The sequence below is a fragment of the Platalea leucorodia genome, assembly GCF_965183815.1.
Source record: "Platalea leucorodia genome assembly, contig: SUPER_28_unloc_1, whole genome shotgun sequence".
In the NCBI taxonomy this organism is placed as follows: Eukaryota; Metazoa; Chordata; class Aves; order Pelecaniformes; family Threskiornithidae; genus Platalea; species Platalea leucorodia.
Genome location: NW_028121459.1, coordinates 84,787 through 110,505, shown reverse-complemented (window position 1 = coordinate 110,505; position 25,719 = coordinate 84,787). Strand labels below are relative to the sequence as shown.

General features: G+C 61.7%; 2 protein-coding genes across 2 annotated transcripts; both read right to left on the bottom strand.

Annotated features, from left to right (window-relative positions):
* Positions 1-4,016: 4,016 nt before the first annotated feature.
* Positions 4,017-7,546, bottom strand: LOC309601136 (class I histocompatibility antigen, F10 alpha chain-like). The gene is given in 8 exon segments (XM_082338064.1): positions 4,017-4,811; positions 4,990-5,022; positions 5,322-5,423; positions 5,425-5,456; positions 5,539-5,811; positions 5,889-6,164; positions 6,530-6,793; positions 7,424-7,546. Coding segments are annotated over 8 exon segments (1,068 nt in total). The 5' UTR covers positions 7,488-7,546; the 3' UTR covers positions 4,017-4,787.
* An 11,447-nt stretch (positions 7,547-18,993) lies between these two features.
* LOC309601134 (class I histocompatibility antigen, F10 alpha chain-like) lies at positions 18,994-22,778 on the bottom strand. The gene is given in 8 exon segments (XM_082338063.1): positions 18,994-19,788; positions 19,968-20,000; positions 20,300-20,401; positions 20,403-20,434; positions 20,517-20,789; positions 20,867-21,142; positions 21,945-22,208; positions 22,659-22,778. Coding segments are annotated over 8 exon segments (1,071 nt in total). The 5' UTR covers positions 22,726-22,778; the 3' UTR covers positions 18,994-19,764.
* Positions 22,779-25,719: the final 2,941 nt, after the last annotated feature.

Genomic DNA, 25,719 nt, shown 5'->3' with positions numbered 1-25,719 from the left:
TTTCACTAGTAGCTGGCACAGTGCTGTGGTTTGGATTTAGGGTGAGGATAATGTTGGTAACACACTGATGGTTTAGTTGTTGCTCAGCAGTGCTCACACCAGTCAAGGCCTTTCCAGCTTCCCGTGCTCTGCCCGGTGCACAAGGAGCTGGGAGGGGGCACAGCCAGGACAGCTGACCCCGACTGGCCCAAGGGCTGTTCCATACCGCGTGACGTCATGCCCAGTACAGAAACTGGGGGGAGCTGGCTGGGGGAGCCTCAATCGCTGCTCGGGAACGGGCTGGGCATCAGTCAGCGGGTGGTGAGCAATTGCATCGTCTGTCACTTCCTTTGTATATTAGTGTTGTGTTTTATTATTATTATTATTGTTGTTATTATTATTACTACAACTACTATTCTATTCCATTTTACTTCAATTATTAAACTGTTCTTATCTCAACCCACGAGTTCCTTGACTTTCACCCTTCCAATTCTCTCCCCCATCCCCCTGGGGTGGGGGCCGTGAGCGAGCGGCTGCGTGGTGCTCAGTTGCCGGCTGGGGTTAAACCACGCCAGTCCTTTTTGGCGCCCAACGTGGGGCTCAAAGGCTTCGAGGTCACGACAGATCTAACTGGAATGTGCTAGATCGAACTTATAGCTGTTAGTGCTGTTTGGCTAGTAATCGGCAGGCTTCTGTGCTTGCCCCGGGGCTTGCTTGCCTTACTGTATCTTAGAGTCTGGTGCTCGTTAGCAGCTGCTTTTGCTTTTGCTGCCTGCTGTGCTGCTGAACTGCTGATCATCTCACTCTGCCGTGCCTGGGAACATGTTGATAACAGCAACGGCCACGTGCCTGGGCTGGCAGACGGCCAGGGCATCGCTGCTGTTTCTGTGCCGCTGCCCTGGACAGGCTGGAGCTCCAGTGTGACCTCGAGTCGAAGGGACTGTCACCTGTGGATGAGGCCACGTGGGAGCAGGACACCCCGAAGCGTCTGTGGCCGTGGATAAGCCCACGCCAGAGCAGGTATGTCTGAAGCGTCTGTGGCCATGGTTACGTCTGTGCCGCAGCAGGCATACCTCTTGGAGGGATTGTGGCCCAAGGAGGAGTCCACGCTGGAGAAGGTACACCTCGGAGCATCTGTGGCTGTGGACAAGCCCGTGCTGCAGCAGGTACCCCTTGAAGCATCGGTGGCTGTGCATGAGGTCATGCTGGAGCCCCTCAAAGCGTGTGGCCTTGGGTAAGGCCATGGTGGAGCAAGTTTACTTCTGAAGAGACTGTGGCTGCGGGCAAGGCCCCGCTGGAGCAGGTCTGTCTCTGAAGGCATTGTGGCCCATGGAGAAGGCCACGCTGGAACAGGTGCACCTCTAAGTGACCGTGGCTGTGGAGAAGTCCATGCCGCAGCAGGTACGCCCCTGGAGAGACTGTGGCTCACAGACACGGCTCCATTGGAGCAGGTAAACCCCTAAGGGACTGCAGGCTGTGGAGAAGTCCAAGCCGGAGCAGGGGCAAGGGGAGGAGTCCATTGCAGTGTTAAACCCAATGGTCTGGTCCAAAGGGGCCAGGGGAGGAGACTGGAATGGAAATACCTTTGAATTGTTGTGACCCGGGATCTGAGTTGCATGTTGTAGGAATTACCATAGCAGGAACCACCTGAACCCCTGGAGGAGAAGCCTTACAAGAAGCAGTGCAAGCGCAGCAGTGACCCGACCTGAGGGGGCTTTGGTGCCCAATAACTCCACGCAACACACCACCTCTCCTGTCCTGAGCCACCAGCATCACGGATGGAGCCCAAAGTCATGGACTAAATGAACTCAGGGGACATTGGGTGGACATTTGGGGATGTTTATGGACATTTTACAGACATTTCACAGGGGTGCTCCATAGACTAAGGCGGGGGGGGGGTGGTTAATCAGGATGTATTGGATAATGTGGGACCTGAGCATGACGTAAATGGTATGGAATAAGGGGTGGGCACTGTCCTGGTTTCAGCTGGGAGAGAGTTAATGTTCCTCCTAGTAGCTGGTAGAGTGCTGTGGTTTGGATTTAGGATGAGAACAATGTTGAAAACACCCCGATGGTTTGGTTCTTGCTGAGCAGAGTTTACGCCAGTCAAGGACTTTTCAGCTTCCCGTGCTCTGCCAGGGGCACAAGAAGCTGGGAGGGGGCGCAGCCAGGACAGCTGGCCCCCAACTGGCCAAAGGGCTGTTCCATACCGTATGACATCACGCTCAGTATATAAGCTGGAGGAAGAAGAAGGAGGGGGGGACGTTTGGAGCGACGGCGTTTGTCTTCCCAAGTCACCGTTAGGCGGGATGGAGCCCTGCTTTCCTGGGGATGGCTGAGCACCTGCCCGCCGATGGGAAGGGGTGAATCAATTCCTTGCTTTGCTTTGCTTGTGCGCGTGGCTTTTGCTTTCCCTATTATCTCAACCCCTGAGTTTTCTCACTTTTACTCTTCCGATTCTCTCCCCGATCCCACCGGGGGGGGAGTGAGCGAACGGCTGCGTGGTGCTCAGTTGCTGGCGGGGGTTAAACCACGACAATTCCCCATCCCTGAAGTGTCCAAGGCCAGGCTGGATGGGGCTTTGAGCAACCTGGTTGAGTGGAAGGTGTCTCTGCCCATGGCAGGGGGTTGGAACCAGGTGATCTTCAAGGTCCCTTCCAACCCCAACCATTCCAGGATTCTATCAAAATCAAGCACAATTCCTTCGCAGGGGATCCAGCTGGGTCCTGGGGGCCTGGGGAGCCGCCCGGCCCGGCTGCAGGGTCTTGAGCGCTCGCCCTCCGGTTGTCACTGCTGCCATGGGAAGTGCGTGGGACCATCACGTTCCTAGTCCTGCTGGCCACGCTATTCCTGATACAAGCCAGGATGCTCTTGGCCTCCTTGGCACAGTGCTGTGGCTGCGAGGTTCGACCCCACGAGGACATACGTCCACTGGACCGGGACCGGTAGGAGGAGACGGATCCTCAGCCCATCTACTGCGCTGGGGGAATTGCTCGATGGCAACCGCAGCAGAAATCTTCCTGGATGGGCCCTTTTTAGCCACTCTACTTCCCCACATTTTTGTATGGGGGCTTCCAGGACCGAGGCAGGCGCACCGTCCCACTTCCTCGCGTCCTCCCCATGGTCACGCAGAGAGAACCCCACCAGGTGGCACGCGGGGTGTGCCCAGGGTCCCCGTCAGCTTGAGCAGGCTCCTGGTAGCCGAGATGCTGGCCTGTAGGCGCAAGGAGGGAGATTCTCCATCTTCTCTTCCAGCGGCCAGACCTTGGGGAACAGTCGGTCTGCAGCTGAGACAAAGACCCGCGGTGGGAAGGGGGAACAGAGCTTCTCCTCCAATCGCTGGAGCTGGCAGACCAGGCCGTGGACCGTTGGCACCTCCATGTCTGCCCAAGCCCAAAACCGAGTCGCTGGCGCACGTCCGTGTGCTCCGTACAAACATCCGCCATACAGACCGCATGCACCGGATGCCATCCCGATCCTTGGGGGGCCGATTCTTGTCCGGGTCACTGTAGAGCACCACGAACGCCCTCACGTACCAGACACCTTCCTCTCTGGCAGCCCACTTACCTCGCCGGGTTACAGGATCTTCCTGTAAGGAGAGGAGGCTTTGCCTTCCCGCCCAGCAAGAGCCACCTCCAGAGGCGGCGGGTGGCTGCCCCTCTTCCCATCCATCAATGCCACAGTCCCTAGCAATGGATCCCAGCTCCTGCCCTTCCCTACCTTCTAGTTCCAGCCTCTTAAGCCCCGCTCTCCCAGCACGGGAGCAACCCAATCTCCTCACCTGCCTGATGCACCGGCTTCAAGGAGCAGCAGCTGCCCGAGCATTCACACACCATGCAGGGAGTCGCACGCGCACCACCCGAGACTTTAACTGCTCGCACCGGAGTCCCTTCGCAGCGCGCAGCTCCACTGTTTCACTCCTCGCTCACACCAACACACACACCCCGACACGCGCACACACACACTCACCCTCGGGCGCCTTCTCTCCCCGCAGGCTCGACCCCAGGTCTCCCCGAAGCACAGTCTCCGACACGACGTACGCCAGGGGAATTTATTGAGTGGTACAGCGGTGAAGCGCAGCTCGAGCTGGGTGCCTCCAGGGAGGGACCCCGAACAAAGCAAGCCCTGGGCAATTGTACCCTTCCAGTCAAGTTCCCCTCCTCTCATGCGACGCTTCGGCCCAACACCAATATTTGGGTCTGGGCTCTTCTTCTTCCTCATTGCATCCTGTCCCCATCTCCAGGCAGGACGTTCCTTTTCTCATCTTCATCAGCTGCAGCTTCTGCCGATGCTTTCGGCTCCCGTTTCTTCCCAGTTTGCACCCGTTCCAGGGCCTTCCTTCACGTAGCTAAGGAAGAGTGCCACGTACGGTCAGCGTGTCTAGGTGAAAGTTCACAGCTTGCGGTCTAAGGCTTCAGCAGGTCTTGGGATTCTTAGCTGAGCTAAAAAGTGACCTCCCCAGCAAGCAAGAGTCCCTCTTTAGAGATTTCAGGCTCTGGACCTCTGGAACCTCTCTCGTCCCCGTGCCAGCAGTGGCAGAGATACCAGTCGACTCCGGAGGGGCGACCAGTCCAACCAAGAGAAGTGGCAGCAGGTCCCTCCCCCAGGCCGTATGCGTGGGGGGGAAGAAGACACTTCATAGACCGTGGGGGATGGGCCGAGGCAAGGCCATCCTGCCTTCGCGGGACTCCCTCCCTCCCCCTCGCTCCAGCTACTGTCCTGTCCTGCGTCGCTCTGCGTCCTGGTTTCAGCAACCATTGAGCACCAAGGCTGTTGGAGACATGTCCTTGCTTTGCACTAGCAGTTCTCTACAAGCGGTTCGGCGGTGACCCCTGCAGGGACGGGAGGAAGAGACGGTGTCACCCAGGGCCACCTCCCTGTCCCCAACTCTCTGCTCTGGGGGTCTTGGTGACCCCCTCCCACAGCCTGATGTGGCTATGGCTGTGGGTCCCACCGGGGAGCACGGAGAGCTGGGGCCACCCCGTCCATCCCCCCGGTCCCAGGCCGTACCTGCGGCTGAGCCACCAGACCCCCCGTCCGTGCCTGCGAGAGAGAAATAGCCGTGAGCTGCCAGCCCCGCGCTCCCTACGGGCCCAGTGCACGGGCCAGGAGCCGGCCTGGGAGCCACGGCCGCGCTGCAGCCACTGGGAGGGGAGGATGGTGCCGCAGGCACCGGAGGGGACACACAACCTCTTCCATACGTCCCCGCTACGGGGCTCTAAAGAGGGGCAGCACAGGGAGGACGAGGGGTCAGGAAATGCCGGCAGCGGCCAAAAATCAGAGCCACGAGACCGCCCCGGCACTGGGCAGCGGATGGAGCCGGGCCTGCTCCCGGTACTCACTTGCTGCCACGCCGTAGCCCTGCTTCCCTTTCCCTGATTTGTACTTCCAGAAGGCGAATCCAGCAACGACAGCGGTGACAGCCAGGATGGCAACAGCCACCGCCACCACGACGGTGAGCAGGTTGGACTCCGGCTCTGGGGGAGAGCAGGGCCGTGAGGAGGGGAAGGGCAACCACCCCAGCCCACCGTTCCACGGGCCCCAGCCCACCGGGCTCACCCCACGCAAAGACACCGGGCTCGGCCAGGCTGGCGTGCTCCACGCGGCACCGGTACTTGTCCTTCTCCTCCGGGCGCGCCTCGATGGAGGCCCAGGTGTAGTAGGTGCCGTCGCTGTTGGGCGCGATGCTGCCCCACTCCGTCTCCTGGTCCCTGACCTCCCCCGCCTTCAGCCAGCTGACGGTGATGGGCCGCGGGTAGAAGCCGTAAGCACGGCAGTACAAGGTCAGGATCCCGTAGGCCTCCTTCCCCGACACTCGCACCGTGGGGGGCTCTGGGGAGGGGCAGGCGGTGAGGGCCGGCACACGCACCCACAGCAGCCGGCCCCCGGGGTCCCCGCCTCGCCCTCACCTTTCCTCTCCAGCACGGCCCGCCCGTAGCTCACGTATTTCCTCAGCCACTCGATGCAGGTGTTCTGCAGGTAATGCTTCCAGTGCTCAGCGACAGTCCCGTCCTCCTCCCACTTGCGCTTGGTGATTTGTGCCCCCGCGTCGGCTGCGATGAACGTCATCGTGTCCATGTCGAAAGCCATGAAGTCCCTCCCATCGTAGGCGTTCTGATAAATCCCCCTGGTGCTACCGTCCTCCAGCAGGTCACAGCCGTACATGGACTGCCTCGTGTGAGCCCCTGGAATGTGACAGGGGAGACGGGGCTGAGGGGCTGGGAGGGGGCGGCCAGGAGCCTCCCGGTCCTGGGATGGGGTCCTGGGCACTGCGGGGGTGGGGATGCGCTGGGCTGGGGGGGCCAGAAGCCCCCCCTGGCTCCAAGACAGGGGATCCCAAGCGCTGTGGGGCTGGCACAGGGCAGCCGGGAGCCCCTGGCCCTGGGGGACAGGGGGGCTGGGAGCCCCCTGACAATGACCCCAGGCAGGGAAGGGCCGGCACAAGCCGGGGCAGCAGCGTGGGGCAGGGCAGGGTCTTGGGGGTGCGAACTCCCCTGGCCCACGCAGCCCTGCCCCAGCCCCACGGAGCCCCAGCCCAGCCCCCACTCACCCCTGCTCTGGTTGTAGCGCATCCGCAACGTGTCCAGGTTTGCAAGAGCAACTTGGTGATGGCTCTTTCCAATCCGAGTGTTCCTGTCCCAGTACTGCTGATCCACACTGGCCGCCATCCAGGCCGCCCGGGGCTCCGTCTTCTCCGTCTCGCTGTCGTAGCGCACAAAGGGGTTCCCATCCACGTACCCCATGGACACGTACTGGGGAAGCCCCGGGCTGGGCTCTGACACTGTAATATGGAGGTAGCGCAGGGAGTGGAGCACTGCGGGGACACGGGGGGCGGTCAGAGGTGGGGGGCAGCGGGGTTTGGGGGGGACAGGGGTGAGGGTGCCCGGGGGCAGGGATGGAGAGCGAGGCTGGGTGGGGGTCCCAGAGGAGCAGAACGGGGGGGCTGGGCGCAGCTTCGAGGGGGATGTGACTGGTGGGGGGATGCTGAGGAGCGAGGTGTGGCCTGAAGACAGGTCCTGTTTCCTGGGAATGGGAATCTGGGGGTCCCAGTGTGAAGGAAAGGAAGGTCCAGGGGCTGGGAGACCTGGGGTGCCCGGGAAGGGGGGGGGGGTGTCCAGCGGGGTCCCGGTGCACAGGGAAGGAGCGGGGGGAAAGGAAAGCAGCCCCGGGGGAGGGTCCGGGGCACCGGGAAGGGATCCGAGGTGGGGGAGGTCAGAGGTGCCTGGAAAAGAGGGGTTCGGGGGGTGTCCCGAGGGGTACCCGGTGTCCGGGGAGGGGGACCGGGGGCTCCCTGTGCCCAGGGAAGGGGAGTCCAGGGGAGTCCCGGTGCGTGGGGGGGGGGGGGGGGGGGAAGGGGGGATCGGGGGTTCCCGGTGTCCCGGGAAAGGGGGTGCAGGGGGGTCCCGGTGCCAGGGGCGGCTCACGGGTCCCCGCCTGCCCTCACCATTCGCCGCCCCGACGACGGCGCCCAGCAGCAGCCCCAGGCCCAGCGCCCGCCCCGGACCCATCGCGCCGCTCCACACCCGCACGGCCACGCCGAGCCTCGCCCCAAGCCCCAGACCCCGGAGCAGGCCCCGCCCCTCCCCGCCATTGGCGCCGACACCGCCCGACCGCCAATGGCAGCCCGAGCAGCGTCTGACGTCACCGGGCACCGGGCAGATCCCGGCTCCGCAGGTTGGCAGAAGCGAAAGCGAAAGCAGCGGAGGCAGTGGGGGGGGGCGGGGCTGGGACAGGGCTCCCCCGGGGCCCCCCGCCACCCCGCACCCCCCGGGACCCCCCCACGTCCCCATGCACCCCCCGAACCCCCTGCTCCACCACTGTCCCCCCAGCCCGGGGTCACCCCGGGGCCCCCCAAGCCCCAGCCCCAGCCACGCTCTTGTCCCCTTCCCCCGGGGCACCCCAGCACCCCGGCGCCCTGCCCACCCCCGGGGGGCACCCAGGCGCCCGGCACCCCACACTGGGCTCTCCCCACCCCCAGCCCGGCTCCGCCAGCCTGGGGCTTTAGGGGGCCAAAGCTGGGAAAAGGCTAAAATGATCCTGGGGCGCGTGGGCACCCCCGGGGCTTGTGGGAGGTGTCCCTCGCGCCCGCTCTCCCCTCTGCCCGGCACTGCCTGTGCCCGCTCTCCCTCCTGCCTGCTGTCGCTTGTGCCCGCTCTCCCCGTGCCCGCCATCGCTCACGCCTGGCAGCTCTTGTGCCTGGCGGTGCTCCTGCCCGGCCTCTCTCCTGCCCGCTGCTCCCGCTTTCGGCTGGGACAGAGTTCGCTTTCTGCCTAGGAGCTGGCCTAGTGCCATGCTTTGGCTTTAGGGTGAGAAGAATGGTGGCACCCCCTGAGGTCTGAGCTGTGGCTAAGCAGCGCTTCCACTGCTCAAGGCCTTTCCAGCTTCCCCTGCCCGGCCAGCGAGAAGCTGGGAGGGGGCACAGCCAGGCCAGCTGACCCAGACTGGCCCAAGGGCTGCTCCATGCCCTCTGTCGTCATGCCCAGTGGAGAAACTGGGGGGAGTTGGCCGGGGGGGTGATCGCTGCTGGGGAGCCGGGTGGTCAGCAATTGCATTGTGCCTCACCTGTGTTGTTATTGCTATTATTATTGCCATGATTATCATTATGATTTTCCCCCCTTTTCTGTCCCATCGACCTCTTTTTCTCTCAGCCCCCAAATGTTACTTTTTTGCCCCGATTCTCTTCCCCCATCCCACTGCGGGGGGAGCGAACGGCTGCCTGGTGTTTAGCTGCCTGCCAGCAGCTAAACCACACCATCCCCACACGTCCCCGCCACATCCTCAGCTGTCCCCGATGTGTCCCTGACGCATCCGCACGGTGTCCCCAGCCATCCCTGCTGCTTGTCCCCAGCCTTGTCCCTGCCACAGCCCCGCCATGTCCCCTCCGTGTCCCCAGCAGTGTCCCCACTGTGTCCACAAAACATCTCTGCTGCGTTCCCAGCCATCCCCACTGCGTGCCCAGCCGTCCCTGCCATGTCCCCCCTGCATCCCTGCCATGGCCCCAGCAGTGGCCCTAACCAGCCCCACCCTGTCCCTGCCATGCCACCGCTGCATCCTTGCCAACTCCTCAGCTGTCTCCACCATCTCCCTGCCACGTCCCCGCTGTGTCCCCAGCCGTCCCTGCCACGTCCTCTGCCATGTATCTGCTGTGTCCCCACCGAACCCTGCCATGTCCCTGCAGCATCCCCTGCCACATCCCTGGTCCCCGCATCCTCTTGGTCCCCAATCCCAGCACCCCCTGCATCCCCTTGGTCCCCAGTCCCGGTGTCCTGGGGGTCCCTGCTCCCCTTCGTCTCAGCTTGGTCCCCTTGGTCCCTGCTCTCCATGTCCCCTGCATTCCCGCTCCCGGTGTCCCCTTGGTCCCTGGGCCCCACGTCCCCTGTGTCCCCAGACCCGGGGGGTCCCCACTGACGATGCCACCCGCCGCAGGTGGAGCAGGAGATCTTCGGAGCCAGTGGGGCCGCGCACGCGGTGCTGCTGGTAACGGGTCAGGTGGCCCTGGCCATGCGGGCGCAGCGGGTGGCCGTGCTGGAGGGGGGACGACTGCGTGAGCCAGGGTCCCCTGGGGAGCCACTACTGGCACCTGCTGCAGGGCAGGGGACGGGGGGGGACAGCGGGGGAACGGGGACATGGGGGAGGAGGGTGAGGGAGAGCAGGAGCTGGGGATGGGGACACCACATGCCAGGAAGGGGACACCAAGGGATGGGGGCACCACAGACCAGGCTGGGGACACCAGGAGCAGGGATGGGGACACCGAAAGCTGTGACAAGGGACCACGAGCGCTGTGACGGGGGAGCGCGGGGGCTGGGCCAGGCCAGGCACGCTGCCATGTCCCTGCTGCGTGCTGGTGACCATGGGGGCCAGCGGGTGCCAGCCGGGCTGGTAACCGGCAGGGCTGGCCACGGGACACAGAGCTGGAAATAAATCCTTCTGTTTGGACCCAGGATGTGTTGGGGGACTGCGGAGCTGGGGGGGGAGGGGGTTGCAGGGATTGGGGGGTGCAGGGGAGGGGCAGCAATGGGGTGGCCAGGGGGGCTCCTCTGCCCCCGGTGGGACAGAAATTTGTACAAAATCCCCAGTTGCCGAGGGGAGCTGCTCCGCAGCCAGTCCGATCCGCAGCGGAGCAGCGGATCTCGGGGCACAGGGAGTTTTCCTGAGGCAGGGAAACACCAGGAGAGCGGAGAGACCCACCAGGAGCCGGCAGCTCTGGCGGGAGACGCTCCCGAAGGCTGGGCATTGCCCGAGCCATGGCGCCCACCCCCGCTGTATTCAAAAGCAGCCTGGTGAGTGCGAGCGACCAGGAGCGCTGCGAACAGAGCGTGGAGACACGGCGTGGCGCAGCAGTTGGTGCTGCAGTGGGCGTGGGAGGCGCGCAGGGAGGGCGCCTCTTCAAAGGAGGGGAGACTTGAAGCACACAGAACCCAGCAACCGGGCACCGTTCTGTGGCCATCGGCACAGGCCAAGGGCACTCATCCTCCCTGGCCCTCGAGGCAGTTGTGGGCACTCGGCTGAGAGCAAAGGCTGCAGCTCTGGCTGGGGGGGCTGCGCCATCCACCCCGGTGCTGCCCGATGCCTCCCCGCAGACGGCGCTGCTGAAGGGAGAGGCCGCAGTGCAGCCCTCAGACTGCAGGAAGGGCCCAGACCTTGCTCCTGGGGCAGGGACAGGAGGCAGAGCTGCCTGCAAAGGTGTGCCCAGGCGGAGGGCCTCCTGCAGCAGGCGGCTGAGCTCCAGGAGTTGGTGAGAAGGCTGCGTACCATCGGGGAGGCAGAGGAGGATTTCGATAGCTGGTTCCGAGCGCAGGCTGCAGTGAGCCCACGGCCAAACAGCCAGAAACTCCCCCTCCAGCACACACAGAAGGGAGGGGGGCCAATAACGCAGAAGAATGGACCGCTGCAGCGGCAAGGACCAGCAGGAGGGAGAGGCTCCCCGCAAAGCCTGAGCTGCCCTTGCAGAACCGCTTCTCTGCTCTGCAGACTGAAGAGGAAAGACCCGCCACAGCAGGAGAGAGGCTGGAGCTGAGTGAGGCAGCCCGATCTGTTCCCCATACACCCACCAGCGCAACCAAGAAAAGGCGACTCTCTTCCGAGAGGTACGGAGGCACCCGTGTGCCGACCTGACGCGCTCTCCAGAGAGGTGTGCTGCTCACCGGGGGCTCGTGTCAGGGCTGTCACCGAGAGACTACCAAGCCTCCTACAGTCCACCGATTGGTATCCGCTGCTCTTGTTTCACGTGGGCACCAGGGATGCAGCCGGGAGCAGCCGCAGGAGTATCAGGAAGGATTGCAGAGCCCCGGGAGCGGCGGTCAGGGACTCTGCAGTGCAGGTCGTTTTTTCATCAGTCCTCGCGGCCAAAGGGAAGGGCTTTGAAAGGGCCGGTCAAACCTGGCAAATCAACGAGCGGTTACAGGGCTGGTGCCACAGCCAGGGGTTCGGCAACCTAGGCCACGGGACTGGCTTTGAGAAACCTGGGCTGCCGGGGGCTGCTGGGCTCCACCTGTCAGAGAAGGGGCCGAGCGTCTTCGGTCAGAGGCTTGCCAAGCTGCTGCAGAGGGCTTTAAACACAAGTGGCCAGGGGAGGGGATCCTCAATCCATCCCACTGCTACCAGTTGGATGCCAGTGCCAGCAACAGATGCCCAGAGCCTGCAGAAGGCCCACAGGTCAGCGGGAGTGCGCCCGAAGAGCAGCACAAAGGAATTCCAGGCAGTGAGTCGGCTTCATCGGGGGCCCAACTTCAATGCCTGTGTGCAAACGCACGCAGCAGGGGGCATAAACAAGAGGAGTTGGAGACGTGCACGCGCCTGCAGGGCTCTGATCTTATGGGCATCAGGGGGCCGGGGTGGGATGGCTCCTATGGCTGCAGCGTTGGAATGGCAGGGTCCAGGCTCTTTAGGAAGGACAGGCAGGGGAGATGAGGAGGGGGGGTTGCCCTCTGTCAATGACCAGCTGGAGAGCAGGGAGCTCCACCTGGGGGTGGGTGAGGAGCCCACCCAGAGCTTATGGGTCAGGATCAAAGGCAGGGCAGGGGCAGGTGACGGTATAGTGGGGGGTCTGCTGCAGGCCACCCCACCAGGAAGACCGAGCGGATGAGGCCCTCTATAGACAGAGAGGAGCAGCCTCCCGTTCACAAGGCCAGGTCTTCATGGGGGACTCCAGCCACCCTGACATCTGTTGGAGGGACAGCACAGCAGGGCAGAAGCAATCCGGGAGGCTCCTGGAATGCACTGATGATGACTTCCTTCTCCAAGCGACAGGGGAGCCAGCGAGGAGAGGTGCTGTGCTGGACCTTGTTCTCACCAGCAAGGAGGGGCTCGTGGGGAAGGGGAAGCTCAAGGGCAGCCTTGGCTGCAGCAATCATGAAATGGTGGAGCTCAAGATCCTTAGGGCAGCGAGGAGGGCGCACAGCAAGCTCACTGCCCTGGCCTGCAGGAGAGCAGGCTTTGGCCTCTGCAGGGACCTGCTCGGTAGAGCACCGTGGGAAAAAGCCCTGGAGGGAAGAGGGGCCCAAGAAAACTGGTTAATAGTCAAGGATCGCCTCCTCCATGCTCAGGAGCGACGCAGCCCAACAAAGAGGAAGTCAGGCAAAGACACCAGGAGGCCTGCAGGGATGAACAAGGAGCTCCTGGACAAAGCCAAATTCAAAAAGGAAGCGGGCAGAGGGTGGAAGCAAGGACAGGTAGCCTGGGAGGAAGACAGAGAAATTGTCCGAGCAGCCAGGGATCAGGTCAGGAAAGCTGAAGCCCTGATAAAATTAAATCCAGCCAGGGATGTCAAGGGCAATCAAAGCAGCTTCTCTAAGTATGTCAGTGATAAAAGGCAGACTAGGGAGAATGTGGGCCTTCTCCAGAAGGCAACGGGAGACCTGGTCACCCGGGATGTGGAGAAGGCTGAGGTACTCAGTGACTCTTTTGCCTCAGTCTTCACCGGCAAGTGCTCGAGCCACACCACCAAGTCGCAGAAGGCAAAGGCAGGGACTGGGAGAATGAAGAACCGCCCACTGCAGGAGAAGATCGGGTTCGAGACCATCTAAGGAACCTGAAGGTGCACAAGTCCACAGGACCCTGTGAGATGCATCCACGGGTCCTAAGGGAACTGGCGGATGAAGTTGCTAAGCCACTCTCCATCATATCTGAGAAGTCGTGGCAGTCCAGTGAAGCTGCCACTGACTGGAAAAGGGGAAACATAACCCCCATTTTTAAAAAGGGAAAAAAGGAAGACGCGGGAACTGCAGGCCAGTCAGCCTCACCTCTGTGCCCAGCGAGATCACGGAGCAGATTCTCCTGGAAACTATGCTAAAGCACATGGAAAATAAGGAGGTGATTGGTGACAGCCAGTGGGGCTTCACTAAGGGCAAGTCGTGCCTGGCAAATTTGGTGGCCTTCTACGACGGGGTTACAGCATTGGTGGATGAGGGAAGAGCAAGAGATGTCATCTACCTGGACCTGTGCAAAGCATTTGACGCTGTCCCGCACGACATCCGTGTCTCTAAATTGGAGAGACGGGGATTCGACGGATGGACCCCTCGGTGGATAAGGAATTGGCCGGCTGGTCGCACTCAAAGAGTTGTGGTCAACGCCTCGATGTCCAAGTGGAGACGAGTGGCGAGTGGCGTTCCTCAGGGGTCGCTATTGGGACCAGCACTATTTAACATCTGTTGCCGACATTGGGCAGCGGGATTGAGCGCACCCGCAGCAAGTTTGAACCAAGCTGTGTGATGCGGTCGACACGCTGGAGGGAAGGGCTGCCATCCAGAGGGACCTTGACAGGCTGGAGAGGTGGGCCTATATGAACCTCATGAAGGTCAATCAGGCCAAGGGCAAGGTCCTGCACATGGGCCGGGGCAATCCCAAGCACAAATACAGGCTGGGCGGGGAATGGATTGAGAGCAGCCCTGAGGAGAAGGGCTTGGGGGTGTTGGGTGGTGAGAAGCTCAACATGACCCGGCCACGTGCGCTTGCAGCCCAGAAAGCCAACCGAATCCTGGGCTGCATCCAAAGCAGCGTGGCCAGCAGGGCGAGGGAGGGGATTCTCCCCCTCTGCTCCGCTCTCCTCAGACCCCACCTGGAGCCCTGCGTCCAGCTCGGGGGCCCCCAACATAAGAAGGACGTGGACCTGCTGGAGCGAGTCCAAAGGAGGGCCACGAAGATGACCAGGGGCTGGAGCACCTCTGCTATGAGGAGAGGCTGAGAGAGCTGGGGTTGTTCAGCCTGGAGAAGAGAAGGCTGCAGGGAGACCTTAGAGCAGCCTTCCAGTCCCTGAAGGGGGCCAAGGAGAAAGCGGGAGAGGGACTTTTCCCAAGGGAGCAGGGCAATAGGACAAGGGGTAATGGCTTTAAACTGAAAGAGGGTGGATTTAGATGAGGTACAAGGAAGAAATCCGTCAGTGTGAGGGTGGTGAGGCACTGGGACAGGTTGCCCAGAGAAGCTGTGGATGCCTGTCCTGGTTTCAGCTGGGATAGAGTTGATTTTTCTTTTTTCCTTCCTAGTGACGTGCGGGAACAGACTCCCCAGCCCGTGAGGCTGTAAAGTAGGTATGTTTATTCAGCGCTGGGCAGCACGGGGGGTCATCCCGCCAAAGTCGTGCGCGCCCACGTGGAGGCTTGTCCTGGATTTATACGACAAAGTGTTACATAGACATCAGGTTTCCCACTACGCCTAGACATATGCATGACCTGTCCCCGCTTTGTATTAAAATTCGCCCCCAGAGGTCGTTTCCATAAACCCCTCCCAACTGCGCTTGCGCGGTGCCTCCTGGTGGGGGTCGCGGGGGGTCGTGGGGATGAAGGCTGATGACTCTTCTTCGTCACCGCTGGTAACCCCTTGCTCTTGCGCAGACTCAGTTGCTCCTTGACTCTTGTCCAAGCTGCAGGGTCGGTTTCAGCTGGTTTTCCAGACAAGTTGCTGTTCTGATCAGGACCTGTCCTTCGCTGAGAGATTGCAAGACTCCTTACTTCAATCCTTTTGTGCAATAGTTAAACTTTTATAGTTACACTCTAAAGCCCCTTTTCACTAGTAGCTGGCACAGTGCTGTGGTTTGGATTTAGGGTGAGGATAATGTTGGTAACACACTGATGGTTTAGTTGTTGCTCAGCAGTGCTCACACCAGTCAAGGCCTTTCCAGCTTCCCGTGCTCTGCCCGGTGCACAAGGAGCTGGGAGGGGGCACAGCCAGGACAGCTGACCCCGACTGGCCCAAGGGCTGTTCCATACCGCGTGACGTCATGCCCAGTACAGAAACTGGGGGGAGCTGGCTGGGGGAGCCTCAATCGCTGCTCGGGAACGGGCTGGGCATCAGTCAGCGGGTGGTGAGCAATTGCATCGTCTGTCACTTCCTTTGTATATTAGTGTTGTGTTTTATTATTATTATTATTGTTGTTATTATTATTACTACAACTACTATTCTATTCCATTTTACTTCAATTATTAAACTGTTCTTATCTCAACCCACGAGTTCCTTGACTTTCACCCTTCCAATTCTCTCCCCCATCCCCCTGGGGTGGGGGCCGTGAGCGAGCGGCTGCGTGGTGCTCAGTTGCCGGCTGGGGTTAAACCACGCCAGTCCTTTTTGGCGCCCAACGTGGGGCTCAAAGGCTTCGAGGTCACGACAGATCTAACTGGAATGTGCTAGATCGAACTTATAGCTGTTAGTGCTGTTTGGCTAGTAATCGGCAGGCTTCTGTGCTTGCCCCGGGGCTTGCTTGCCTTACTGTATCTTAGAGTCTGGTGCTCGTTAGCGGCTGCTTTTGCTTTTGCTGCCTGCTGTGCTGCTGAACTGCTGATCATCCCACTCTGCCGTGCCTGGGAACATGTTGATAACAGCAACGGCCACGTGCCTGGGCTGGCAGACGGCCAGGGCATCGCTGCTGTTTCTGTGCCGCTGCCCTGGACAGGCTGGAGCTCCAGTGTGACCTCGAGTCGAAGGGACTGTCACCTGTGGATGAGGCCACGCGGGAGCAGGACACCCCGAAGCGTCTGTGGCCGTGGATAAGCCCACGCCAGAGCAGGTATGTCTGAAGCGTCTGTGGCCATGGTTACGTCTGTGCCGCAGCAGGCATACCTCTTGGAGGGATTGTGGCCCAAGGAGGAGTCCACGCTGGAGAAGGTACACCTCGGAGCATCTGTGGCTGTGGACAAGCCCGTGCTGCAGCAGGTACCCCTTGAAGCATCAGTGGCTGTGCATGAGGTCATGCTGGAGCCCCTCAAAGCGTGTGGCCTTGGGTAAGGCCATGGTGGAGCAAGTTTACTTCTGAAGAGACTGTGGCTGCGGGCAAGGCCCCGCTGGAGCAGGTCTGTCTCTGAAGGCATTGTGGCCCATGGAGAAGGCCACGCTGGAACAGGTGCACCTCTAAGTGACCGTGGCTGTGGAGAAGTCCATGCCGCAGCAGGTACGCCCCTGGAGAGACTGTGGCTCACAGACACGGCTCCATTGGAGCAGGTAAACCCCTAAGGGACTGCAGGCTGTGGAGAAGTCCAAGCCGGAGCAGGGGCAAGGGGAGGAGTCCATTGCAGTGTTAAACCCAATGGTCTGGTCCAAAGGGGCCAGGGGAGGAGACTGGAATGGAAATACCTTTGAATTGTTGTGACCCGGGATCTGAGTTGCATGTTGTAGGAATTACCATAGCAGGAACCACCTGAACCCCTGGAGGAGAAGCCTTACAAGAAGCAGTGCAAGCGCAGCAGTGACCCGACCTGAGGGGGCTTTGGTGCCCAATAACTCCACGCAACACACCACCTCTCCTGTCCTGAGCCACCAGCATCACGGATGGAGCCCAAAGTCATGGACTAAATGAACTCAGGGGACATTGGGTGGACATTTGGGGATGTTTATGGACATTTTACAGACATTTCACAGGGGTGCTCCATAGACTAAGGCGGGGGGGGGGTGGTTAATCAGGATGTATTGGATAATGTGGGACCTGAGCATGACGTAAATGGTATGGAATAAGGGGTGGGCACTGTCCTGGTTTCAGCTGGGAGAGAGTTAATGTTCCTCCTAGTAGCTGGTAGAGTGCTGTGGTTTGGATTTAGGATGAGAACAATGTTGAAAACACCCCGATGGTTTGGTTCTTGCTGAGCAGAGTTTACGCCAGTCAAGGACTTTTCAGCTTCCCGTGCTCTGCCAGGGGCACAAGAAGCTGGGAGGGGGCGCAGCCAGGACAGCTGGCCCCCAACTGGCCAAAGGGCTGTTCCATACCGTATGACATCACGCTCAGTATATAAGCTGGAGGAAGAAGAAGGAGGGGGGGACGTTTGGAGCGACGGCGTTTGTCTTCCCAAGTCACCGTTAGGCGGGATGGAGCCCTGCTTTCCTGGGGATGGCTGAGCACCTGCCCGCCGATGGGAAGGGGTGAATCAATTCCTTGCTTTGCTTTGCTTGTGCGCGTGGCTTTTGCTTTCCCTATTATCTCAACCCCTGAGTTTTCTCACTTTTACTCTTCCGATTCTCTCCCCGATCCCACCGGGGGGGGAGTGAGCGAACGGCTGCGTGGTGCTCAGTTGCTGGCGGGGGTTAAACCACGACAATTCCCCATCCCTGAAGTGTCCAAGGCCAGGCTGGATGGGGCTTTGAGCAACCTGGTTGAGTGGAAGGTGTCTCTGCCCATGGCAGGGGGTTGGAACCAGGTGATCTTCAAGGTCCCTTCCAACCCCAACCATTCCAGGATTCTATCAAAATCAAGCACAATTCCTTCGCAGGGGATCCAGCTGGGTCCTGGGGGCCTGGGGAGCCGCCCGGCCCGGCTGCAGGGTCTTGAGCGCTCGCCCTCCGGTTGTCACTGCTGCCATGGGAAGTGCGTGGGACCATCACGTTCCTAGTCCTGCTGGCCACGCTATTCCTGATACAAGCCAGGATGCTCTTGGCCTCCTTGGCACAGTGCTGTGGCTGCGAGGTTCGACCCCACGAGGACATACGTCCACTGGACCGGGACCGGTAGGAGGAGACGGATCCTCAGCCCATCTACTGCGCTGGGGGAATTGCTCGATGGCAACCGCAGCAGAAATCTTCCTGGATGGGCCCTTTTTAGCCACTCTACTTCCCCACATTTTTGTATGGGGGCTTCCAGGACCGAGGCAGGCGCACCGTCCCACTTCCTCGCGTCCTCCCCATGGTCACGCAGAGAGAACCCCACCAGGTGGCACGCGGGGTGTGCCCAGGGTCCCCGTCAGCTTGAGCAGGCTCCTGGTAGCCGAGATGCTGGCCTGTAGGCGCAAGGAGGGAGATTCTCCATCTTCTCTTCCAGCGGCCAGACCTTGGGGAACAGTCGGTCTGCAGCTGAGACAAAGACCCGCGGTGGGAAGGGGGAACAGAGCTTCTCCTCCAATCGCTGGAGCTGGCAGACCAGGCCGTGGACCGTTGGCACCTCCATGTCTGCCCAAGCCCAAAACCGAGTCGCTGGCGCACGTCCGTGTGCTCCGTACAAACATCCGCCATACAGACCGCATGCACCGGATGCCATCCCGATCCTTGGGGGGCCGATTCTTGTCCGGGTCACTGTAGAGCACCACGAACGCCCTCACGTACCAGACACCTTCCTCTCTGGCAGCCCACTTACCTCGCCGGGTTACAGGATCTTCCTGTAAGGAGAGGAGGCTTTGCCTTCCCGCCCAGCAAGAGCCACCTCCAGAGGCGGCGGGTGGCTGCCCCTCTTCCCATCCATCAATGCCACAGTCCCTAGCAATGGATCCCAGCTCCTGCCCTTCCCTACCTTCTAGTTCCAGCCTCTTAAGCCCCGCTCTCCCAGCACGGGAGCAACCCAATCTCCTCACCTGCCTGATGCACCGGCTTCAAGGAGCAGCAGCTGCCCGAGCATTCACACACCATGCAGGGAGTCGCACGCGCACCACCCGAGACTTTAACTGCTCGCACCGGAGTCCCTTCGCAGCGCGCAGCTCCACTGTTTCACTCCTCGCTCACACCAACACACACACCCCGACACGCGCACACACACACTCACCCTCGGGCGCCTTCTCTCCCCGCAGGCTCGACCCCAGGTCTCCCCGAAGCACAGTCTCCGACACGACGTACGCCAGGGGAATTTATTGAGTGGTACAGCGGTGAAGCGCAGCTCGAGCTGGGTGCCTCCAGGGAGGGACCCCGAACAAAGCAAGCCCTGGGCAATTGTACCCTTCCAGTCAAGTTCCCCTCCTCTCATGCGACGCTTCGGCCCAACACCAATATTTGGGTCTGGGCTCTTCTTCTTCCTCATTGCATCCTGTCCCCATCTCCAGGCAGGACGTTCCTTTTCTCATCTTCATCAGCTGCAGCTTCTGCCGATGCTTTCGGCTCCCGTTTCTTCCCGGTTTGCACCCGTTCCAGGGCCTTCCTTCACGTAGCTAAGGAAGAGTGCCACGTACGGTCAGCGTGTCTAGGTGAAAGTTCACAGCTTGCGGTCTAAGGCTTCAGCAGGTCTTGGGATTCTTAGCTGAGCTAAAAAGTGACCTCCCCAGCAAGCAAGAGTCCCTCTTTAGAGATTTCAGGCTCTGGACCTCTGGAACCTCTCTCGTCCCCGTGCCAGCAGTGGCAGAGATACCAGTCGACTCCGGAGGGGCGACCAGTCCAACCAAGAGAAGTGGCAGCAGGTCCCTCCCCCAGGCCGTATGCGTGGGGGGGAAGAAGACACTTCATAGACCGTGGGGGATGGGCCGAGGCAAGGCCATCCTGCCTTCGCGGGACTCCCTCCCTCCCCCTCGCTCCAGCTACTGTCCTGTCCTGCGTCGCTCTGCGTCCTGGTTTCAGCAACCATTGAGCACCAAGGCTGTTGGAGACATGTCCTTGCTTTGCACTAGCAGTTCTCTACAAGCGGTTCGGCGGTGACCCCTGCAGGGACGGGAGGAAGAGACGGTGTCACCCAGGGCCACCTCCCTGTCCCCAACTCTCTGCTCTGGAGGGCTCGGTGACCCCCCTCCCACAGCCTGATGTGGCTACGGCTGTGGGTCCCACCGGGGAGCACGGAGAGCTGGGGCCACCCCGTCCATCCCCCCGGTCCCAGGCCGTACCTGCGGCTGAGCCACCAGACCCCCCGTCCGTGCCTGCGAGAGAGAAATAGCCATGAGCTGCCAGCCCCGCGCTCCCTACGGGCCCAGTGCACGGGCCAGGAGCCGGCCTGGGAGCCACGGCCGCGCTGCAGCCACTGGGAGGGGAGGATGGTGCCGCAGGCACCGGAGGGGACACACAACCTCTTCCATACGTCCCCGCTACGGGGCTCTAAAGAGGGGCAGCACAGGGAGGACGAGGGGTCAGGAAATGCCGGCAGCGGCCAAAAATCAGAGCCACGAGACCGCCCCGGCACTGGGCAGCGGATGGAGCCGGGCCTGCTCCCAGTACTCACTTGATGCCACGCCGTAGCCCTGCTTCCCTTTCCCTGATTTGTACTTCCAGAAGGCGAATCCAGCAACGACAGCGGTGACAGCCAGGACGGCAACAGCCACCGCCACCACGACGGTGAGCAGGTTGGACTCCGGCTCTGGGGGAGAGCAGGGCCGTGAGGAGGGGAAGGGCAACCACCCCAGCCCACCGTTCCACAGGCCCCAGCCCACCGGGCTCACCCCACGCAAAGACACCGGGCTCGGCCAGGCTGGCGTGCTCCACGCGGCACCGGTACTTGTCCTTCTCCTCCGGGCGCGCCTCGATGGAGGCCCAGGTGTAGTAGGTGCCGTCGCTGTTGGGCGCGATGCTGCCCCACTCCGTCTCCTGGTCCCTGACCTCCCCCGCCTTCAGCCAGCTGACGGTGATGGGCCGCGGGTAGAAGCCGTAAGCGCGGCAGTACAAGGTCAGGATCCCATCGGCCTCCTTCCCTGACACTCGCACCGTGGGGGGCTCTGGGGAGGGGCAGGCGGTGAGGGCCGGCACACGCACCCACAGCAGCCGGCCCCCGGGGTCCCCGCCTCGCCCTCACCTTTCCTCTCCAGCACGGCCCGCCCGTAGCTCACGTATTTCCTCAGCCACTCAATGCAGGTGTTCTGCAGGTAATGCTTCCGCCGCTCAGCGTAAGTCCTGTCCTCCTCGTACTTCCTCTTGATGATTTCTGCCACCGTGTCGGCCGCAGTGAACGTCATCGTGTCCATGTCGAAGGCGATGAAGTCCCTCCCGTTGTAGGCCATCTGCCAATACCCCCTGACGCTACCGTCCTCCAGCAGGTCACAGCCGCACAAGCGCTGCAGCGTGTGAGCCCCTGAAACGCAACCAGAGAGACGGGGCTGAGGGGCGGCTGCAGCCCCGGGCCTTCAGTGGGGCACCGACCCCCTGGCAGCACCCCCCACCCCAGCCCTGGACGAGGCCCACAGGGATCGGGCACCGGCACAAGAGCTGCCCCCCGTCCAGCACTCGGGCTGTCACGTAACGCCGTCGTGCAGACCCCCTGCACCCAGGAGAGGGCTGGGTTGGCACCCAGCCCCACAGCACCCTGGGACAGCGAGGGGCTGCCATGGCTCCCAAATGCTGGGGCAGGGAGGGGGGCACAAGGAGATGGGATGGGGTGGGGAAGCCCTGCTGGCTCTGGGATGGGGCCCGGAGCACCATGGGGAGGGCAAGGGGCTGGGACACTGCGGGTGGGGGCCCCTCTGCTTCTGGGGGTATCGACTGCCGTGGGGGTGGCAAGGGGCTGGCACAGGGCAGCCGGGAGCTGCAGGGACAGCGAGGGGCTGGGAGGGGGCGGCCAGGAGCCTCCCGGTCCTGGGATGGGGTCCTGGGCACTGCGGGGGTGGGGATGCACTGGGCTGGGGTGGCCAGAAGCCCCCCCCTGGCTCCAAGACAGGGGATCCCAAGCGCTGTGGGGCCGGCACAGGGCAGCCGGGAGCCCCTGGCCCTGGGGAACAGGGGGGCTGGGAGCCCCCTGACAATGACCCCAGGCAGGGAAGGGCCGGCACAAGCCGGGGCAGCAGCGTGGGGCAGGGCAGGGTCTTGGGGGTGCGAACTCCCCTGGCCCACGCAGTCCTGCCCCAGCCCCACGGAGCCCCAGCACAGCCCCCACTCACCCCTGCTCTGGTTGTAGCGGGCCCGCAATGTGTCCAGGTCCACGCGGTAAAGCTGATGACTCCTCTGTACGATCTGGGTGTTCCTGTCCCAGTACTGGGGGTCCACACTGGCCACCATCCAGGCCGCCCGGGGCTCCACCTTCCCCGTCTCGCTGCTGTAGCGTGCAATGGGGCTCCCATCCACGTACCCCACGGACACGTACTGGGGAAGCCCCGGGCTGGGCTCCGACACCGCAACATCAAAGAAGCGCAGGGAGTGGAGCACTGCAGGGACACGGGGGGCGGTCAGAGGTGGGGGGCAGCAGGGTTTGGGGGGGGGGGGGACAGGGGTGAGGGTGCCTGGGGGCAGGGATGGAGAGCGAGGCTGGGTGGGGATCGGGGTGCCCAGGAAAGCGGGGTGCAGGGGGGGAGCAGGGGTGGGGAGGGGGGGTTCCGAGGGGGTACCCGGTGGCCGGGACGGGGGACCAGGGGGGTCCCTGCGGCCGGGGAAGGGGAATCCAGGGGGGTCCCGGTGCGCAGGGAAGGAGGGGGGGGGGGAGGGGGGGGGGTCTCCGGTGTCCCGGGAAAGGGGGTGCAGGGGGGTCCCGGTGCCCGGGGGGGCTCCCTGTGCCCAGGGAAGGGGAGGCCAGGGGGGTCCCGGTGTCCCGGGAAAGGGGGTGCAGGGGGGTCCCGGTGCCCGGGGGGGGGGGGTCACGGGTCCCCGCCCGCCCTCACCCTCCGCCGCCGCCCCGACGACGGCCCCCAGCAGCAGCCCCAGGCCCAGCGCCCGCCCCGGGCCCATCGCGCCGCTCCGCACCGGCCCCGCACCCGCACTGAGCCGCCGAGCCTCGCCCCAAGCCCCAGACCCCGGAGCAGGCCCCGCCCCTCCCCGCCATTGGCCCCGACACCGCCCGACCGCCAATGGCAGCCCGAGCCCCGTCTGACGTCACCGGGCGCCGGGCAGATCCCGGCTCCGCAGGTCGGCAGAAGCGAAAGCGAAAGCAGCGGAGGCAGTTGGGGGGGGCGGGGCCGGGACAGGGCTCCCCCGGGGCCCCCCGCCACCCCGCACCCCCCGGGACCCCCCCACGCCCCCACGCACCCCCCGAACCCCCCGCTCCACCACTGTCCCTCGTTCCTGCCATCCCTCCCACCGCTCTCCCTCCTACCGGCCACCCTGCTCCTGCTGCTCCTCCTTCCCGGCGTCCCTGCTGCTGCACGTCCCACTCCTGCTCTCCCTGCGGCCGGACGCTCCTGCTCCTGCTGGCCCTCCTGCTGCTGGCCCCCTGCCAGACACATCCCAGGCAAAGCAGAAGGCGCAGCGCGTGTCCACCCGTGAGTTATCCCCTAGGCAATCAGGAGCAATCTCTGCATCCGTCGCCCTTGTCCTTACGGGAGACTTCAACCTCCCAGACGCCACCTGGGAATGCCACACTGCTGCGACGAGCAGCTCTGGGGAATTCCTGAAGCTCCGGGAAGAGGACTTCGCGTCCCCAGCACTCGGTGACCCACCTAAGAGAGACGCCCCCCGAGACTTGTTCTTTGGGAACGGAGCAGGACTCGTGGCAGACGTGGCGGTCGGTGGCTGTCTTGGCCACAGGGATCACCAAATGCTTGAGTTTACGGGGGTGCTGGTCGGCAGCAGCATCAACAGCAGGCAGCAGCGTTTCCGCAGCCGAGAGGGCAAACCGCATCCTGCGGTGTCCCCGTCCCTGCTCCCGGTGTCCCCGTCCCTGCTCCCAGTGTCCCCGTCCCTGCTCCTGCTCCATCAAACTCCTGGTCTGTGAGGCTCTGGTGCGTGAGGCTCTGGACCCTGAGGGCCAGGAGGATGAAGATGCCGACAGGGATCCATCCACGGGGTTGAGTGGGGGGAACCACTCAGCCCCATGCATTCCAACGGCCACTGGTAAGAAAAAAAAGAAGGGTAATTGTCACAGGCTGTAGGAATAAATGAGATTGTGTTTCACTTCGACGAGATGCAGCTGTGCCCTTGAGGCTTGTTACAAACAAGGGTGTGAAACTTAGAGGCGGAAAAATAAGGATGAGATTGGAGACATCCCTGAAAGAGGAATTCGTGGGCACCAGCTTGAAGAACCAGTAAGTAACGCTGAAGAGACGCGCGGACGCAAGACAGCAGCCAATGAAATGGGTTTTGCTTGCTCGTGAACGCCAGATCATGTTATAAAAGGGATAGACTGTAAAAATAAAGGGTCTTCGCCTGAACTCATATGTGGAGTCCGTGTCTCGTTCCCTTCAGATGGTGACCCCGACGTGATCCGGAGGAGGCAGCGCTGCAAGTAGCGTCCGGAGGGAACCCCAGCTGAACGACTCAAGCTGACGGCAGGACCGCGGCTTTAATCCCGGGACATCACCTTAAGAAACAGGTGAGCAGCTGGGCAGTAATCATGGGAGCCAACAGATCAGCTGAAGAAGCAGCTATAGTTAAACTTTTAATGCAGCTATTAGCGAAACGAGGAGTGAAGTATGACGCATATAAAATACAATTATTACTGCGATTTGTACAAACGCAAGGGGCTCCCTCTACAGTCTCTGCAGTATTTGATGTGAAAACTTGGGAACAGGAGGGCAGACGATTTGGGCAGCGGCGTCCAGAGGGGACACCACCGCCACCGAAGTCATGACCACTTCGTGATTAGTGACTGAGACCTTGCGCTCGTGGCAAGCTGGATAAAAAAAAAAAAAAAAAAGAAAAAACAAGAAAAAAAAAAAGGTACAAAACGCAGTCGCTCAAGCGGCGCAGATAAGGAATGAGGAACGGAGTGAAAGCAAGCCCCAAGACAAGGAAGCTCTTATAGACTCGGGGGAAAATGAAAAGAATGAGAACTTGGGTGAAACAACCAAGGGAGCAGGCCTCAGACCGCCTCCCCCAAGTTCCATTCCAATGAAACCCACTCCGTCCTGTCCCCCGTGTCCGATGCAGCCGCCCGCGCCGCAGGCTGTAGCACAGCCTGAGCGAGCCTTCGACCCCCGGGATCGGTGGGAGCGGCTCCGTAGGGAAGCGCTGAAAGATGGAGAAACCGCGGGGTTCGCGTTTCTGGTGCGGGTACAAGATAATAGACCACCCCCCCCGCACCGCCGCTACCCTCCGTGCCGTTTTCTCCTTCACCTGCTCCTATGGCTTCAACACCTCTGCTAAACCTTTCGATCTCTGCAGTCAGTACCCCTCCACTTCCCCACCCCCCCGCCCCCGGCCCCTGCTGCGTCGGCACTCGTACCGCCTTTCTCTGCCGCTCCTGATACCGATACTCCACAAACCCATCATCAACTGCCGCCCAAGGAATGGGGGGCGTCAGCCCCTGCTACAAGGTGGCAAAAGATTAGACACCAAGCACTGCAAGCGGGAGATAGCGCTTTTTGTTCAGCGATAGCGTGTCCTGTCATACGCAGCAACACAAACGTCCCCGATGAGCATGAACCTTTTGGCTATAATGTTTTAAAAGCTCTATGACAAACAGTTGCCCCGCATGGACTGGGTTCTGCTTTTACACAATCCCTGCTACGGGGAATACTGACAAATGAAATAGTACCATTTGATATACGCACGCTTACTAATCTTATATTGACCCCAACGCAAAAGGGGATCTTTGAAAGCACCCGGCGTACCGCCTGCCAAAACGCCACAACTATCAATATGCAGCGACAACAAGGCGACCCTTTACAAGGGGCAGGACTCCCCCAGCTTATGGGGGATCCGCCGTTAAATCACCCAACGTTACAGGCACGATTACGACCAGAGATATTAGCACAAGGCAGAGGCCTTGCTTTACAGGCATTACTA